This window comes from Centruroides sculpturatus, unplaced genomic scaffold, assembly GCF_000671375.1.
Source record: "Centruroides sculpturatus isolate CEXI.00-Female unplaced genomic scaffold, Cexi_2.0 scaffold248, whole genome shotgun sequence".
NCBI classification, from domain to species: domain Eukaryota; kingdom Metazoa; phylum Arthropoda; class Arachnida; order Scorpiones; family Buthidae; genus Centruroides; species Centruroides sculpturatus.
Window position 1 is genome coordinate 144,759 of NW_019384437.1, and position 20,565 is coordinate 165,323.

At 27.3% G+C, this 20,565-nt stretch overlaps 1 protein-coding gene across 1 annotated transcript; it reads left to right on the forward strand.

Moving 5' to 3' along the window:
* Positions 1–8,325: 8,325 nt before the first annotated feature.
* Positions 8,326–18,083, forward strand: LOC111619957. Its single transcript, XM_023361784.1, has 5 exons — positions 8,326–8,471; positions 8,846–8,927; positions 9,014–9,164; positions 15,102–15,318; positions 17,654–18,083. Exons 1-5 carry the CDS (start codon positions 8,342–8,344, stop codon positions 17,875–17,877), a joined length of 804 nt encoding a protein of 267 aa, XP_023217552.1. The 5' UTR covers positions 8,326–8,341; the 3' UTR covers positions 17,878–18,083.
* Positions 18,084–20,565: the final 2,482 nt, after the last annotated feature.

Genomic DNA, 20,565 nt, shown 5'->3' on the forward strand with positions numbered 1-20,565 from the left:
GTTAAAAATTATTTTTTTATTTTGTACAAACAAAATAAATATATTGAAAAATATAAAAACAATAAAAAATTATACTTCAGATGTTAATTTAGTATCAAAAACGTAAAATATTTGAGTAGCCCAAGACATAGCCAAAGATTGAAGCGCTACAGCACTGGCGAAAATTTAAATTTGCCGACTGGAATTCTTTCGGATGATTGACTTTCGGAAAATCGACGCTCTACTGTAAATTTTAATCGCACGAACTGAAAAACCAACCGTTCGCAACAACAATAAACGATCGCTCGCAACAATAAAACTCTGACAATTTGTTAATACATAGAGTGTTATTGTTGCGTTGCCACGAAAGTTAAACATAGTGTATTGTAACCTAACCATCCGGCAAAATCGCTTCTCTGCCCAATTGATGCCGGATTATTGATGATCTAGCAGATAATCGACTAATTGATGTAACTGTTCATAAACTAACATAATTTAACTGACTTTTTGTATTCATTTTGTAAAAGACAGTTGGCATTGAAGAAATAGCATTCGATAAGAATCGCTTTGAATTAACAATTCACTTTGACAATTGTCAAAATTGTATTATTGACATTATTCGTTTATGTAACAGTTGAAAACTGATTGACGTGCGAGAAAACGCTCACGTCAATCAATTTTCGATTGTTTTCACTGTAATTTTTCTGTAAAATCAACAGTCAAATCGCGATTTAATACTTTTCGACGGCGCAGCGCGACGCACTGTATTGAGTTTCAAAAGACAAATAAATGAAATAAATTGCTACACAACTAGGCAATACAAGTGGATGATGAATAGCTTATTAACTTATTGTTTATAAATAGGTTAATTAAAGTTTTAATTATTTTTTTGCAAGAAACTTTCTGAAGTTATTTACTTATCAGGACAAGTTAGTTTAACTCATCAAAGATGAAAACCGAGATATTAAAAGACTCCAACCGTAATTACAACAACGAAAATTATCAAAATAATAGAAAATGCAAGACACATTACATTATGAACTTTAAAGAAAAACATTGCACAGAAGAAGAAACTTGTCTGATACACAAAACAACAATATACGCCTGGAAAGTATGCTTTACAAACTAGGTTTACTTCTTGTAGATAGGTTCATAGATTCAATGAGTTTCAATCGAGGATTCGATTTTAGTCTTCAGGAAACATTCTTCTTTTCTTAACTCACCGTTCAGATAAATATGCGAATCTCTTCGAGACAATGATGGCACCTGCACTTATAACAAGTAAACAACAATCTTATTGTCTAATTGCATAAATGCAAAATATTGTAATATTCAAATTAGATTGATAAAAAATACAACTTTGACAGATGTTTCTTACAATAGCAAATTCCAAATATCACTAACGATAAGAAGATCGGTCGTAGAAAACATACAATACACAAATTACGTATTGGTTACATGTTTTATTCTTAGTTATCAAATGATGTAATTTAAATACAAAGAGTTTAGATATGGATTCAGTTTCTGTTCCGTAGTTCAGTTAAAAAATATTTTGTTAAATACACCAAATGCACCAGATTTCTGCTGGTATTGGCATATTTTTATTCCTTATTATAATTTTCAATTCAACGAAAATACGCAGCTCTTCGCTTGCCCTTCGACATTTCCAGACGAATGACAACCCAGAACTTACCACGTAGAGGTGGCTGCGTCAGAGTTCCACCAAGAGTTAGAAAAAATGAAACTCCACACATGACTAACATCATTTGCCTAATTTCATTCCTCCTAACTCACACTATAAAAACTTCCGTATACTTCGAATTCAACTTTTCGAAACTTATATTATTACTCTACTATCTAAACTAATGGATGTAATATTACAACTAGTAATAATGAAAGACAAAAACATATAAAGATGTCAGGCTATAACAGAAACGCACCTTATGGCCACTGAACTATAATTTACTTTAAAGAAAACACCAAAAAAACTTGCCCTGAGCGGGCTTTGAAGAAGCGGGACACACACAGAGAACACTCTTCGTCCCCCGTCGGTGTTTTCTGTCTTCGGCCAAAGCGTTGACCTTAAGAATGCCAAAACGAACACACGGAAATCTTTTTTATAATCAACGTTGAATCAGGCTGTCAAGTATGATGTTTGTCTCGGGCACCAAAACATTTCTGTACTCTTTCGAGGAAGATACAATGGAGTTAAAAGTGCCGAAAATTTTGTCTTAACGAAATGGTATTAATTTAAATACAGCTATGTTAACCCTAAATGAAGCTATACTAGAATTAACGCAATTCGAGTTAGCGTAATTTTACTGTACATAAAAAAACGACATGTAAAATCAGCAGGTTATCTCTTAAACTTGTAACAAACGTATAGTATCTATTTATTACGGAGTTTTACATTTAAATAAATATTTCACTATAGATACCAAATTTTATATATTATCTGATAAATTAATTTAATTCAAAATTAATTTAATAGAATCACACGTGTTCAATTACACATTCTATCGCAAGTTGTGCCATTTTAATTTCTTATAAATCGAATGTAACAATTTACTTACATTACTAAAGATTACTTGATCACAATTCTCTCGAAATCCTCAGAAAAAAAAGGAGAATTTGGATAAAAATTTTTGCTTAAAAATGTCAATCTACAATAGAAAAAGAAACAATATATTGTAACAATTGATGACATATTGTTAAAATATATTTCTAAGAACGGGGAAGTCTGCCGTCTTCGACCCGCATTGTGTCTTCTTTCTTCGTCCTATGCGGGCTTTATTTGAAGCTGTTTTTTCTGTGAGAAAAAAAAAATTTATTTTGTCTGTATTATGAGGTAGTATACTTGTCGTTTGTAAATTTAGCATTGTTGGAGTGATTGGAAGAATGTTAGGCGAAATGTTTGCTTATAAGATCGTTGCTTTTTATTATGTGTAAAGAGAACGTTTTTTTGAGTATAACTTACAGTTTTCTCGTAAAGTTTATTTTTTCGATTTACAAAGATGGCTTCGTTCGTTGAACAAAATAGTTTTGAATACTTTTTAAATATTATTTTTCTTCAAGGAACTCTTGCAAAAGAGTACGTTTACATCTATTATCTTTAAATTTATCGTCGAACAGCGCGATTATAGTTAACTGTACAGATACGATGTTGTTTAGTCACTGCTGTAAGAGCAGATTTAAAAATCCTTCTTTGTATGCATAGTTTTTATAATTTAAAAAATATAATTTGTGGTCTGTCGATTGAAATTCAGCTAATGTTCGAATTTGAAAAACTACGTACAGTTGAACCTGTCTATACGGAATTTCACGAGAAAAAAAAAATGAATTTGAGATAAATTTGTTTCGAAATTTAGTGGTTCCACTGTACGGTATTTCATTAATATTATACAATAGTAAATACAGTACACACCTGCGTTACGTAAGTAAATAAAACATTTTCGACATATCTTAACGGAATTTGTCAATTGTTTCTAGTGGTTGACTTTAGTCTACTACTTCAAATGTTTTCTCGACTTCAATTTATGCTATCAAAATTTAGTGTTGAGCTGCGAGTTGAACTTCTATCTGTAATTTGGGTTATAAAGGTTGTGGTAGACAATTATTTTCGGAACGCGGAAAATATATTGAATTTAAGACTAAAATGCAGGGGGAAAAGTACAATTACGATAGAGACAAACATGTTTAAAATAGACAAGAAATAGACAATAATTTCTTTTGTATGAGAGAACCTTACCTTCTACGATCATGCCATTTCCTAACCTCAGTATGTAGGGTCTATATATAGTGTGTTCTTTTTGACATCGCCGGTATCATATTGTACCAGAAAAAGATTGTCGTCATAGTGCTGTGGTCTATACAGTGAAAACTGCTTAGGCGACCACCTGCATTCGACGGGCACATGTCAAAACGGACAAAACTTTCTGGCACCGAATAGTTTATCCATAGCGTCTTCGTATTAGTTACCTGTATTAAACGACCACTCGTGTAACGCGACCGCGGGCATAGATTTTTGGTCCGAAACAACATACAACACCTGTAATAAGCGACCACTTTCGCGAGTGCATCTGGTCTAAACTATTGTTCGAATCCATCTCAACAACGTTTTCCTATCCTAATATAATGAATTATTCTAAACTCTCGTTCGAACCCATCCCGGGCACTTCTCCCACCCTTGAAATTAGGTGCAGGTATTGATAAATTAGACTAGCAAGAAAGGAAATTCATTTCAGTCTGTTGGAAAATGTCCGAAAACGAAAGAAATGCGAAGTGCTGTCGTTAGAAGATCGTGTTAAAATTATCAGAGAAAGTGAAAACGGTTTATAACAACGGCAATTAGTGGCGAAGTTTAACTGAGAAAACGAAATTTATTTTACCGTACACCTACACTATTTTTCTTAGGGGTATAAAATATTGTACGGTTGACTGTAACGTAATAATCTTTATCTTAGTTATCGTTACTTTTGCCCGAGCAACGCCGGGCACACCTGCTAGTTAATTAATAATTTTTCTTGATGTATTTAAGAAAATATTAAATATTAAAAAATACAGTATTTTTAAAGTTAAAATAAGATTAAACTAACGAATACCAAAACTAAAGTGATGTAGAGATACGACGCGCTTGCATATCGATGACGTAATACACGTAACAGAGGAGCGAACGAAAACAACCGAATCGAATTAATTAAGTCCGAAAAAAGAAAGTGTGCGTTATAATCGAGAAAATGCGAGTATTGTATTAATCTTTAAAAATATTGGTATTAAATCTGTCTTATAAAATCACCACGACTCCCGTAAATCGAGTTATCCGATAAGAATAAAATACAATACCAATATAGCCCTATCGTTGAAAAAATTCGCTTATTTTTGCTCGGCTCGAGTTTTGCTTTTAGTAGAAATGACTAAAAAGTGCGCAAAATACGTACGGAAATACGTTATTACAGGACTACCTGTCTAAAAGACCATTTTTTGAAGGAACCGTGGGTGGTTGCCATAGACAGGTTTTACTGTATTTATCTTAATCGTCTGCATTCACATGGAATATAGGAGAAAGTGAAGATCATAAAGCTATCAAAGAGTAAAGGGCGAGCGGAAAAATAGGTTGGAGTTAAATGTACCGACAATTTCCACTTAAAGAGACCGTATTATAAGGATAAAACCTATCGCGTTGATTAAACTATAATGTACAATAATTAATAAAATAAATATATAAATTTAATATTTTTAATACAAAATATTCATAGAATTTAGTTAAACATTTAAAATTTATACATTAAATTCAACAAGTTTTAATCTCTATTCTATGCTGTAATTATTTTACTCATCTAAACGCTTCAGTGAAGAATAAGAGTTTTATTTTTTTTAAATTCATGTTCATGCTCTAAGGTTATGTTGTTATTTTTTAAAATAATAATTTCGAGGAACAACGGATTAGGCATTATGTAATTATATACATCCTCCCGAACAAGATTGGATTCAGTTTCTGTATCCTCCTTTAAGATCTCATGAATGAATCATGAGTGGCCTCCGGTATAGAACTATATTTAATAGAGATGCTTACCTTTAACGTTCCTTTCTTAAGATCCCATTTGAGACATATTCGTTCTTTAGATCATCTTCTTTCATCCACGTGATGGAAATATCACATACCTTTGAAAAATACCTGAAGTTATAAGTCCAACCCATCCAACTTTTCGTTATTCTTAGAGCTAAATGCTTTCAATAGCAAGAAGATAAATTGAAAATGCTATGGAATTTCGATAAAAATAGAATAATTTTAAATGTCTGTAACAAGTGAAAGTGTTTAAATTGCTCTTTAAATTAGTAAAAATAATTTTTCTGGCCCTCTTTTTTTATCGTTTAAATCACTTAGAAAATAGGCCAAAATTCTGCTTACAAGTTAACTTCTCCATTTGGATACTGTCCAAAAATGGTATAAAACAAATATAGAAACAGAAATCTTTTGATCTTTCAACATTTACAGATCAATAGTTTATAAAGTCACCTATTTTAAATTATAAAAATCTAGAATATAAACTTAAAATTATATATAGGCCTATATATTTGTTTTTTTTTTTTGCAATTAATATTTTATTACGGAACTGATTTAATTCTTGGTTATCGGACAGTTAAAATAATGTTTAATCACCTGATTCGGTGTTTATTCATGTGATACTTCCGAAAATTAACAAAAGAAGAGAATAAAATATACGTAAAAAAATTTATCCAGATTGTTTGTTCATTAAAGTAATTTTAATGAACTGAATCAGAAACGAGAGAAAAATAGTATATATTTATCACATGGTTTATTTTCATTATCACGAAGCAAATCACTTCCTTACTTCTTTTACAACTCAAAAGAAAAAAAAATTAATCAAGAATAAAAATAGAAAGAATTTTATTTTAAAAAATCTTAAATTCTAACGATAATCCTTGATTATCCGCAAAGTAAAAAAACACGCACGATTATTTTTTCGTATTTTTTTTAACTTTTATTTTGGAACAATTGTAAAAAAGTAAGAAAATAAACTTTCTCCAATAACAATTTAAGTTTAGAACAATTTTTTTTCGAGTTTTAAAACGTAAAAATCATCAAAAATCCTTAGAACTAAACCGAGATATCCAGTCATTCGTTTTGTGTTCATCTAGTGACAAAGAGACTGCCTCTCTTTCTCTTTCCACTTTTTCTTTTCCTAATGAGGGAAGATCAGTTGAGAGATTCTTTTGTTTGTAACGGTGAACGAATCGCTTGGAGCGGTAACAGTTCTTTTCCAACTTGTTCGCTATTAAGTACAAAATGTCGTGACATTCCTTTTCAGAGACGAATGCCAAGAAAACGATTCGTTTAGATGAGAAGCAGTTTTCTAGTAAAAGGGATGAACTGTAACGTTTAATTCGCCACCACATTTATCTCTTTGGATTGCTTTCTTCGTGTAAAATATCATTTCTAAAAATACTAAATTGTTTATAGAATTTAAACCAACTTTATAAACTGTATAATCTTAATATCCTTGATTTAATGTAGCTTAAACCTGATGAAACGACATGAGGGAGATTTTTTCATAAACTCAAACAAATAAGGGATAGATACCTGATAAGATATGAGGCATCTTTCCCTCGTTTGTTTTAGTTTATTTATGAACGATTTTGCATAGGATATGCAATCCTGTTAATATCCTTCAGGCGTATAACTCTTTTTAAAAAGTATTTTACTATTAATTTTTATTTTTATGTCTTTCTTTAGCACACAACTGTCCCAAAATCACAGTAATTTTAAAATAAAGTTAACAGAGAAAATGATTAGCTTAAGATAGAAGCATGAATAATTACAAAAACTTATTATTAGTTTTAAATCATAATGAAAAAAATGCAGCCTTATAAATTAAAATTTATATTATATTCTGTATATTATCTTATATTTTATAGGTTAATTTATTCCTGTCTGTTCTGTAAATATCCCCGTTTTATCTTAAAATTACCTTATTTATAATATATAATTCGAAAAAAAATATTTTTAGTTAATAATAAAAATATATTTAAGCATAAAAGGTCTTCAATATAAGAATGTGAAATCCAACCTTAAATTAATTAAACCTATTGGCTATCTTACCTTACTGGGGCAACTCTCCCAAATATATTTTTAACTTTATAATTATAAAAATAATTAATCTAAAATTTAAATGTATTTTTAAATTATCGACTTTAATATAAATTCTGAAAGTTTTAATATAACGATGATAAAAAAAATCATCGTTTCATTATTTATAATTATTTTAATATTGAATTTTGTTCATTATTTCTTAGCCATTATTTTATTATTTTATATAGACTTATATATATATATATATATATATTTTTCTCCGATCCTTTTCCATTTCTGACCAAGTAAATAAATATCTAGAAGTAATGAAGCCAATTTACTACATTCTTACGGATGTAACACAATAACTTCACTAATGATGTCATTATTGTTTGATGTCACTCTTGAATTTTTTTTATATCGATTCTTCTACTCTTAGAATTATTTTAGTAAATTTGTTTTTACTTTTTAATCTAAAAAAAAATTCAATAATTTCTTTCGGAAACTTTCATTTCGATCATTAACTACTTAAAAATTCAAATTAACAACATTTAAAATCACAACGAGATGTCGGATATTTTTTTTTAAAGTACAGTACATATTAACATTAAGCTACTTCAATTAATTACTTTTTGAATGGTCTCTTTAAGCGAACTGAAACGTCGTTCGAACCCAGAACCGCATGTTAAATAATCTTTAGATAAGTACATTTAATTTTATCCAAAAAAACTTTTTTTTTGTCTTTTTTTTGTTAGAGATTTAGGTGACTTGATGCAAGTGGTGACAGGCATCGCTCCAACACCTCCTGTACAACTTCGTGTTGTTAACTCAAGCGGATATGATGTCAGAGGAGTAGAATTGGGAGAACCACTTTACTTAAGAGTCGAAATGAAAGATGAAAGTAAGTAAATCGTCTACCTTTTTTTTTTTTTTTTTTTTAAATTCTGAATTGAACTTACACAGCATCCTTAATAAAAATAGCACGTATCTCTTAACTTTTGAGGGTCATTGCATTTTGAACTTTGACACTTTGACCCTAGCCGCTCTATCATAAAGAATCTCGAGTAAAATAATGACTTTAATCAATATCTGTCTATATTTGTGTCCACATAAAATGATAATTTTTAACCATAATAGTAATTTCTTCACATTTTTCAACTAGTCTAGTATTAAAGCTATACATTATAAATGAGCTATGAATAAAATATAGAATTATTCTACCTTAAAAATAATGCAATTTTCTTTATTTTAAATTATATTATTAATTACTTTCAGGTATTTTTGGTATTTTTGGAAGTGGACTTGTAGCTCGAAGTGGTCATGGAGCTGAAACTGTTCTTCTTTTAGATGATAGAGGGTAACTTTTTATATTTTTTCTACTCAAAAAACTGTAGATATAACTATATTTATTAAATTATTTTTTTTTATTATTTTTTATTTCAGATGTCCTATTGATCCGACAGTGTTTCCGTCATTAGAAAAATCCTTAGATAGCAAAACTCTAACCGCTCCGTTTCAAGCTTTTAAATTTGCTTCTGAAAGCACAATCAAGTTCCAAATGACTGTATCTTTCTGCTTGGATGTTTGTCCTCCCGTAAGTTTTATTTAAATAAGTTTATGGAGAAAAATTCTATCAATATGTTTAAAATTAATTTACAAAATTATTGAAATATAATAGTACTTTACAGAATTATTTACGTAAGTTTTCCGAATCTATTTTAAAATTAAATAAATTTTTAAATATTTAGTTACTATGTAATAATTTTTTCCGTGTTACGTAATTTATTTTCTCCGTTGTGACGTAATAAAAACGATTTATACTACGTTACGTCATAAAAGGCATTTTTTTCTGTTACGTAATAAAGGCACTTTCTCTCTCGTTTTTAACAAAAGGAATTTTTATGTATTACGTCATAAAGGTGATTTATTTTTTGTTACGTAATAAAAGGCTTTTCCTACTATTATTACGTAATAAAGGCAATTTTTTCTCGTGATACGCAGTAAAAGAAATTTTCTTATTGTTATCCAATAAAGACGACTTAGTATAAAAATTCATAATACAAAAAAAAATAAATAAATTCAAATTAATATTTATTAAGGAACAATACAGAAAAGAGAATAAATTAAAATTAATTATAAAAATATAAAATTTAAAAAGCTTATTAATAATCATGCAAAATCTTATTCCTTGAGGAATTAAACACGCTTCTTTCAGAGAGAATAATTTAAATACTGCAAAATAACTTGTAAATAGATTCATTTATTTTATTTATTTTTTTCTCTGTTCTCCATTCTTTACTTTCAAAGAAAAATATTTCTTGTACTTAGTTTCAAAAATTAAGCTGAAACTAAGGCGATTACATTATTTAAAAAAAATGAAATGAAAAAAGAAATAATATTCTATTTTTTATTTTATTGATTTTTATATTTGTTCTCAATAAATCGTTAATTGAAAAATTAAAATTTTCCTTTGTCTTAAGTGTAATTAATTAATAATAAAACAATTTCTGGAAGTAAAGTCTATTTTTTCTCCAGAAATTACAGAATTTTTTCTTCTATTTTCATAATTATATATTTAATTATCAGTAAAATTTGATTAATTACTTAAATAGAAATGTTTTTTTAATTAAAATAATAACAAAATCCTAATAAGATTTAATTTTAATTAAATTTTTATTGTGATTAATTGTTTCGATGCCTGAAAGAAATATACGATTTAAAGTGTTTCCAATAAGATTTGATAACGTTTTCCAGCCTTTTAGCTTGTTAAAAGACTCAAAAATATACTCTGTAATTCCCTATATCACTGGTTTGAAAGCAATAAAATAGCTGATGCCGAGGAAGAGTTTCAATTTTTCAACTATAACTAGAAAAAAAAAGACTTAAAATGAAACTGTTTTTATATATAATATTTATTATTTTTCTGTAAAAATATCTATAAATTTCCAAGACTACTCAAAACAGCAAATGAAATTAGTCAGAACTTTGTAGCAAGTGAATAATTAACGAGTTGCACCTCTATAAAACATGTCGTGGAAAGATGGTGCAAAGACTTAGCAATTTTTTTTCCCCTCTTAATTAACAATAATTACATATTTTAGAATTGTTTTATTGATTCTATAGATGTTAAATAAATAAATGAATTAATTAATTAATAAAAAATTACTGAGATTAAAGAATTCATTAAATATATTCGTCATTGATTTTATTATTATTTTTCTTTTGATTAAATTTATTTTCTTATATAGACGTAATGCTGTGTAATAAATCGAGTTTTTCAGGATAGGAAAAAAATAAAAGATAAAATATTACTTTGGTAGAAAAGGTAGAAGTTTTGAATAACATAAATCTTTGATCTCGTGTTGGCACAAACCATTAGTTTTAGTTTGGTTTAAAAATAACATTTTTAAAGTTTGACTCCAAGTTAACAATGTAAAAGAATTTAAATTTATAATCATAATTAAAAATGTTATTAATTAGAATAATAATAGTAAAAAAAACTTTTAAAATTTATGAAACTATCAACCATTTTCCCCCCTTCTTTGTTATAATTGTGTAATTTTCAGTCTGCAGAAAAATGAATTCGTGAATTGCCTTGCCATATAATTTTAGAAAAAAATTCAGAATTGCATCTTATGATTATGATTTTTTCTAGTCCATATTTAAATGGCGAATAGCATTTTTACTTCGAAGAAATGACTATAATTCAAAACAGAAACCTTTCTTATAAAAAGGTATCGATCTTTCTGAATACAGTATGCGGAATATCTATATTTATAACACGTTTTTTTGCATCTAAATTTTTCGGGATGCAAAAGTTGTTAAAATTTATTATAAGGAAACAAAATCGTAACTTGATCTTTGAATACTAAAGGATATTCTACTAACTCTACAATTTTATTTATTTATTTTCAATTATATAAAATCGTTTAATATTAACTGTGTATATTAACGTTACACAAGCATATATGCAAGTAGAAACTGTTGAAGTTTCAATAAATATTTATTAAAATTAATTAATTTATTATTATATTTAACAAGAGATGGTAGCCTGGAGGCTTGCCTCCTGCCAAATTGTTTAGTAATTAGTTAGCCTTATTACTCGATAAAGAATTCGGTTGTTTGTTTGGTATTTGTAAATATAGGTCGTCTTCTGTGGTATATTCAAGATAGTAAGCATAAATATTTTAACTGAAATCGTTTGCAGATACACGTTTTTGAAAGAAATAAAATATGCAGATGCGCCTACTTCACAATTTTAATGGCTCAATTAATTATCGTTAATTGTGTTTAATAATTTAAATATATCGCAGAGAACGATTTATATGCATGTAAATTATTTAATTTCGTTTTCTCTACTATTTCCCAATATATTTAGACCTAATTTATAATTCATTTAACATAAAACAGTAGTTATTACATTCGTTACTTATAGAAATTGTATTCTGGCACTTATTAGTCTGGATCCTTAGTTATTTCTTAATCTTGATATGGCATTTCTTAATCCCATATTGATTAGAAATTTGACAGTTAGATATTGATTTTCAAATATCTGCTTATTCTTAAATAATTCACATTTGAATTAAAACGAGCAATACTCATTCTGATAGACAATGAAGCCAGTAATATTTTTATATTTTTACAGAAGATAATAAATCAAATTATATTAATTTTTCAAATACAATGAAAAGTTTTCCATTCCTCACAAGTATATTTTTCTTATTTACGTTTCCGCATCAATGAAACTTGATTTAACACTGAAGGCGAGGTGCGTGTCAAGTGTGTCATCTTCTAGTTGAATGATGAAATCCTCATAAAAGACCGCTCCTTTCATCTAAAATGTTCTGCTGCATCCGCATCTTGTAAAATTTGAAGGGAAGATCTGTTAAAGAAAGATTCTGTAAACGGTGTTGTTAAAATTCCTAAGTTAATGCTGACTCTTGGGATCGAATTGTTTGGATTTGGTAGAAACACTTCTCTTACTCTATCGACTCGCTATTCAAATGATTGTTGGAACGGCGGGGGTTCTTATCTTTACAGATAAATCATTCATTCACAAGTTGTCATATCAACTGCTGTTTGTGTTAAAGGTAAGCCTTTCTCAATATTGTTATCAACAATATGTACAGTACAGTACAGCGAAATCTTTGTTATGAGGAACAATTTCATCTTTCAAGATTATGACAATTCATTGAGCTTTGGATAATAGCACATTTATTTTTATAGGAAAATGTTTATATTATTGTGTAGAATATTTGTTTTATGTAATATTTTGATATTTCATTATTATATACATCAATATATTGAAAATTTCAAGAAATAATAAAAAATTATAATTTGTGAAAGATATCAATTATGGAAGAAATTTTAAACTTTAATTCTGAATTGTGGTACGGAAATCAAAGCAATTACGAATGATTATCAACAATTGAATATTGATAATAAAATATCTAAAGTAGACTTTTATCTTACGAAATGTATAGGCTATATCTGAAATAAACTGTTATGAAAATATAAATAATAATTTTAAAATATTGATAGAAGAGAAACAATTTACAAACTTTTAAGAATATAGGCAGTCATTTGCTTAATAATAAAGATAAAATACCTATTCTATTTTAATGGAGATTGATTACGTATATTATTATTTTTGAAAATGATTGGTTAAGAAAATAGAAAGAGACAAAGTAGGCGTATCTATCTATTTATTCAATTTCATAGATTTTATTATTCATAATTAGCGTAGAATTTTCTATTTTTCTAATAATTCGGATGCAAGTTAAATATTATAATTGAATAAATTATAATTTAAAATTATAACTATTGAAATTTTATATTAATTCAAAAGTTTCATATTTCATGAAATTATAAGACTAGTGAAATCTTAATATACAATAATAAATATTTAAATAAAATATAAATAAGTAAGTATACAAATGTAAGTATACAAATAGTTATAATGATGTTTATAACTGCGGGCTATACGATTTTCAAATGTAATTTTAATAATAATTAATATAGATATTAAAAATATTTGAATAGTAAAATTAATTATGTTAAAGCAATTTTTGGAAATATTGTTTTACACAAGTAATTACAAATTTTATTTTAATGATAATGAATCTAAACTAGTGCTGCCATCTGTTGATTTTAATATAATTTCGGAATAATTTTTAAATTTAAAAAAATCATCCTTGAATAATATAAAACTTTTATAAATATTATTTTGTTCATAATTTTAATATCAAGCCATTTAAACAACGGGTTAAACTTTTTTTTGTTTGTTTATTTTACTTGATTATTCTTTGTAAAAATCAATTATTTTTATCAGATAGGTTAGGAGAAATCTGGGCTTTGTTACAGGAAGGGCTTTGTTACATCCCCTTTTGACGTCTGACAGTTTAGGGTAGCGTTAACGAAGATTTATAATTTGGAAACGTCTTAAACGTGTCCCTTCTTTTATCTCTTCTGACTGGAATTGAAACTCCTTGCTTCTTCCAATTAGCAAGATATCCACAAATTAGTGGCGACTTTAGCTTTAAATTAACTAAATTAGACAAGAGAGATGTTAGTTCCGTTAAGAGTTTTCCTGATATTAAAAGACATATTTTACAAAAGAATATTGTTTTAAAAGAGAGTTATTGTTTTTTACATATAAAATGCATTAATTAATATCTTTAATAATTATAATTTTCTAATTCTCTTCTCCCTCTTAAAAAAGCAATAAATTGCTTTTTATACGATCGTATGTCCTGGTCTTAAACTTAGTCCCCACTTACCTCATAATGTCTTCACTCTAGCGTACAGACCATTAAGCTTGTGTCCTCGACTCGAAGGCCATTATGCACTCAACCTACAACTAAAGAGAGTTATATCTTCCCCCTAACAAACTAAAGAGACCTTCTATAATGTCTTCACTTTAGCTTTCTGAAGGGAGCTATTATACCTTGACCTTTTGATAGAATAGCTTTATAACGAAACAAAAGTTCAACTTTCTAAGTGTTAAATTTGGTCCTCTTAAAATTCAACATAAACATAATTAAATGGGCGATTTAGAGAAAAACTAATAAATCATTAATATTAGATTTTAATGATTCGTTGGTCATTTTCTAAATCACTCTACAAATTTTGGAAAATAATAATGAGAGAAATTTAAATATATTTACAAATCACTTAAAGTATAAACATAACCAGTCATTAATTAAATTTTTGAGATTTTCCTTCTTAAAAATGCATATTTTTTAAATGAACATTTAAAACCTTTCTCATAGCATTTCTTCACACTAATAAGTACATATTCTGAATATAATCCTTTAAATAATTATATAAATTCAACTAAAAAAGAATTATCTTCTTTCTAAAAACTCAAAAAATATAGACATATATAATATCTTCAGTTTAAAATTGTGAAAATATTCTTTTATCTGATCTAATCATTGAATGCCTACAAAGAAAAGTGTTCAACCGTTAAATTAATGTATAGAAAAACAAAGCTATTATTATTTAAACAAATTATATTTAATGTTTGTAGGTGGATTGCGAAAGAGAAGAAGCCGATAATGCGATTTCTCAATCTTATGGCAGAAGAAGACGTTCTTCCTCTTCAGTAGCTGATACCAGATCATTAGAGCTACAGTCTGGTGACGTAATTATTGACATAACGACAGAGAGCGATATGTTTGTGGTAAATAACCTGAAATCCAGTCAGACAGCGAATGATCGTGGGAAAATGGCCCAGAGTGCGTCTGGTAGGTTAAAAGAAGGTTGCAATTCATATTTAATCAATACGTAGTCTCCGAGTCTATAAATGTATAACAATACCAACAAATTTTCTGTTTTTTTAAATAAAAAAGTACAAACCTTCTAAAAAATAATTACAAATATTTTTAATAATTTAAAATATTTCAATATAATATTTTATTCATTTATATATTCCTTTTTTCAATCCCGCATTAAGAATTTTTCACTGTCTTGAAATTTTTATTTAAAAAAAGAAAAATATATGAAATAAAATAATTTTTTTGTATATTTTGAAAAAATATTTTTAGAATGGATGACTTAAAATGTATATATTTAAATTTTTATCCAGAAAATTCTTATTTATCGAACGAATTTTTGCAATAAATGGAAACATATTGAAACGAATTCGACTTTGAGTCTATCTCTCATTTATCATTATTTGTCTGCGAGAACTGCTATTTTGTACAGACCTCTTATTTCTCATCTTTTCTTTCTTTTCTTTCTTTTTTTTCCAGTATTATATATGTATATAACAACTTGTATATTACCAAAGATTTTACTGTTTATCGGAGTGTGACTGGTTTCTCTATAAAAGATTTCTTTTGTGAATATTGTGCTTCAGTTTGCATTCGAATACTTTCGCTTGACAGTATTCCGATATCCTTCCATCTCTTCTTTCATTTATCATTCCTGTTTCGGGAGCGAATTTTGTACTTGATACGTTTCTATTTCTGAATTCTGTAGCAGATACTTTTCAATTCCTGTTTTAGCAAAAATTCTGAATAAAAAAAAATCCTTTTAATGATTTATTATTCTAAATTTTAAATTGTTAAAGTTTACAAACTTTTTTATCTTTCTGTAGCTTTCTTTTTGTAAATAAGACTTTAATCACTACAGAATCTATGTTAAAGAGGATTTTAGTAAATTTTTCTTATATCTCGTCTCACTTCATTTCATGTGAGAAAAATTTTATTTTACTTTTTCCTCCTTTCGTTTCACTTCGAGTCTTATATATTTATTATAATACTTTTAAATTTTAAACAAATTTAAAAATATATAATTTATATTCTAATTAAGATTTTATTATTAATTTATGCGAAGTGTTCGAAAAGATAAGAAATGTCGGTAAATTAAATCTGCTGTTTAAAAGAAAAATTTATTAAATTAACAACATATCATTAGAAAAAAAAAAAGAGATATTGCAACAAGAATAGACAATTTCCCAAAGGCAATTAATGAATTTTATACGCTAAATCCCTCGAATACATTAACTGTAATTATTATATTTTCAAAATTATTTAATCCTCGAAATAATAAATAATAAATTGCATTTCCATTAATAAAACATTAACATTTAAATTATGAATGTACTTTTTAAAATTTATTTATCGGTGTAGATACTTAAATATTATAACAGGATTTTTTTAAAGGGAGAACTTTTCACAAAAGGTATTGTTTACGATTGAAAGAAAAGTTTCTTTCTTTTTTTTTTAAATTCAAGCACTCAGTTGGTTCCATTCCTCAACCATCCACAACGATTTACTCTATTTCTGCAGAGAGTGATGGATGCCCGCATCGTCCTTCTTCCATTCTTTTCTCTTTCGGAACTTTTAAATAAAATTCTCTCTTTCGTTCAAATGTTTCCCCGTCCAGTACCGATGGTCCCTCCCCTCAGTGGAGAGAAATGACAGCTTGCAATGACGTAAGAGTTGCCTAGCAACTAAAGTTTTCTAGCGTTGAATCCAAATAAAAAAAAATCATTTCAAAAATACTTTTTTTTTCTATTTATCTTTCATTGGAATTAAGTTAAAACAACCATATCTTATTCTCGAACCAGTTTCGTTGATCTTTCAGATTACAGACGAATGGTGGTAGGTTTTCGTGACGTACATATTAACGTAATTTAAATGAGAAACCTTTCTGTTTATTGGTCAATTTAAATATTAAATTTATTGCTATTGGTTAATTTAAAACATTTACAATAAAACAAATTGGATGTTATCAATGTTCTAAAATAGTTAAAGCTTTCTTATTATTATTATCATTTCGTAAATAAAACGACAAATCTTCTGTTTATTAGTCAATTTAAATTTAAAATGTATTGCTATAGGTTAATTTTAAATGCAGAATTTATTATTATTGGATAATTTGAATGTTTACGTCACTATAAATTTGAAAACATCACTATAACTTATCATAAATTCTAGACTATAAATATGGGTTTGAGTTTGTTTTTTTATTAGAATAATTTAGTAATTGTGTAGAATTTAAGGAATATTTGAATTTTAAGTTATAATATTAAGTAATTTATATATAAATATATTTTAATTTTTTCCTTTTTAGTGGAAGCAACTCACTTGAAAAGAAAAGATAACGCATTATGCATGACTAAACCAGTTCTCATCGCCATTGTGATAACTGTTACAGGAATTCAAGTTGCAATGTTAGCTGCTTGTATTTTATTGGTAGCATGCCGACGTAAACCAGTTGGATATCCAAGTATGCCAAGCCATAGTAGTAGTCGAGCTTCTATTTCTAGTAGGACAAGGCTATTTCCACAATCTTAAAATCACATAAGTGTGCCCCAAGAGATGGACACACCTTTGCTCAGCCAATCAGAAAGTTGCCAATCAGTCTCCTGTCCACCGAGATAGGGTGTGGATCATTTCCTTTTTTTTATTTTTTTTATTTTTTTCATTTTTATGGACTTGTCCTCGAAAGTCAGAGGATTTTTTTTTATAATTTAGGTTATACAAAATGTGGGTTTTATCTATGGACGGATTTTAAAAATTTGTAAAGCAATTNATTAATAAAACATTAACATTTAAATTATGAATGTACTTTTTAAAATTTATTTATCGGTGTAGATACTTAAATATTATAACAGGATTTTTTTAAAGGGAGAACTTTTCACAAAAGGTATTGTTTACGATTGAAAGAAAAGTTTCTTTCTTTTTTTTTTAAATTCAAGCACTCAGTTGGTTCCATTCCTCAACCATCCACAACGATTTACTCTATTTCTGCAGAGAGTGATGGATGCCCGCATCGTCCTTCTTCCATTCTTTTCTCTTTCGGAACTTTTAAATAAAATTCTCTCTTTCGTTCAAATGTTTCCCCGTCCAGTACCGATGGTCCCTCCCCTCAGTGGAGAGAAATGACAGCTTGCAATGACGTAAGAGTTGCCTAGCAACTAAAGTTTTCTAGCGTTGAATCCAAATAAAAAAAAATCATTTCAAAAATACTTTTTTTTTCTATTTATCTTTCATTGGAATTAAGTTAAAACAACCATATCTTATTCTCGAACCAGTTTCGTTGATCTTTCAGATTACAGACGAATGGTGGTAGGTTTTCGTGACGTACATATTAACGTAATTTAAATGAGAAACCTTTCTGTTTATTGGTCAATTTAAATATTAAATTTATTGCTATTGGTTAATTTAAAACATTTACAATAAAACAAATTGGATGTTATCAATGTTCTAAAATAGTTAAAGCTTTCTTATTATTATTATCATTTCGTAAATAAAACGACAAATCTTCTGTTTATTAGTCAATTTAAATTTAAAATGTATTGCTATAGGTTAATTTTAAATGCAGAATTTATTATTATTGGATAATTTGAATGTTTACGTCACTATAAATTTGAAAACATCACTATAACTTATCATAAATTCTAGACTATAAATATGGGTTTGAGTTTGTTTTTTTATTAGAATAATTTAGTAATTGTGTAGAATTTAAGGAATATTTGAATTTTAAGTTATAATATTAAGTAATTTATATATAAATATATTTTAATTTTTTCCTTTTTAGTGGAAGCAACTCACTTGAAAAGAAAAGATAACGCATTATGCATGACTAAACCAGTTCTCATCGCCATTGTGATAACTGTTACAGGAATTCAAGTTGCAATGTTAGCTGCTTGTATTTTATTGGTAGCATGCCGACGTAAACCAGTTGGATATCCAAGTATGCCAAGCCATAGTAGTAGTCGAGCTTCTATTTCTAGTAGGACAAGGCTATTTCCACAATCTTAAAATCACATAAGTGTGCCCCAAGAGATGGACACACCTTTGCTCAGCCAATCAGAAAGTTGCCAATCAGTCTCCTGTCCACCGAGATAGGGTGTGGATCATTTCCTTTTTTTTATTTTTTTTATTTTTTTCATTTTTATGGACTTGTCCTCGAAAGTCAGAGGATTTTTTTTTATAATTTAGGTTATACAAAATGTGGGTTTTATCTATGGACGGATTTTAAAAATTTGTAAAGCAATTTTTCGCTTCTTTTAATTACTTATTTAATACATATTTGTGAAAATAATTCTAATTAAGATCATCTTTAAAATATGTTATTGAGATTTTCAACATGATCTTTATTTAGAATCACTTTTATAAATATATTCGAAGTTAATATATTTAGACAAATTTTAACTTAAATTTGAAAAAAATCATTCGAAAATTATAAAATTGAAAAAAATATATATATGTAATTAATTAATATTAAAATTTTATAATTTAAATATATTCAAAAAAGAAAAAAAACCTGTAAAATTTACAAAAGTTACACAGTTTCTTTCCTCCATCAGTGTTCATTAATGTAATAAATCATCTTTAATCTGATAAAATTATGGATTTACTTCAATCGGAAGAAGAGAAAAAAATTTTAAATAATGAATAATTTAATTAATATTTTTAGAGTACAGAATTACTTTCTTCTTCCATCAAGAGAAAATAATTTCCTTTTTTTTAAGAAAAAAAAGAATCTAATAAAAATGTAAATACTTTAATTGGAGTGTAGTAGCTTCTAAGTTCGATTCTCCTTTTTAAGAGTGTCTTAAGATTTAATCTATAGTAAATGGATATAAAAATACGTTTTTTTGGAAAAATTATGATTACTGTTTCGAGAATGCCTGTTGTACGATTTAAATAATAAAAAAAATTTTATTAAAAAGCGAAAAAATGTAGGTAAATTGTCCAATAAAGACAATTATAATTGGTTTGTTTTCTTTAATGCAATGTTTATGCAATATTTATGCAATTAAAAAAAATCATGAATTCCACAATTTTAAATCGATTCTAGAATTTAACTTTTTTTCCTCCTTTAATTAATTTCTTAAGTTAATTCTTAAATTAATTCCATGGCTTAATTTCTTAGAAATTAAATTTTATGTATTAAATTTTTAAAATTAATTCGTATTCGTTCATTTTATAAAATATATTTTTATTAATTCAATTATTTAATTTTTTTATTAATTT

Bases quoted from the DNA above. Each gene is read 5' to 3' on its own strand.
- LOC111619957 (XM_023361784.1), top strand. From the start codon at position 8,342: ATGCAAGTGGTGACAGGCATCGCTCCAACACCTCCTGTACAACTTCGT. The intron at 8,472-8,845 runs GTAAGTAAATCG...AATTACTTTCAG, and splicing joins AGTCGAAATGAAAGATGAAA to GTATTTTTGGTATTTTTGGA. The intron at 9,165-15,101 runs GTAAGTTTTATT...TAATGTTTGTAG, and splicing joins GCTTGGATGTTTGTCCTCCC to GTGGATTGCGAAAGAGAAGA.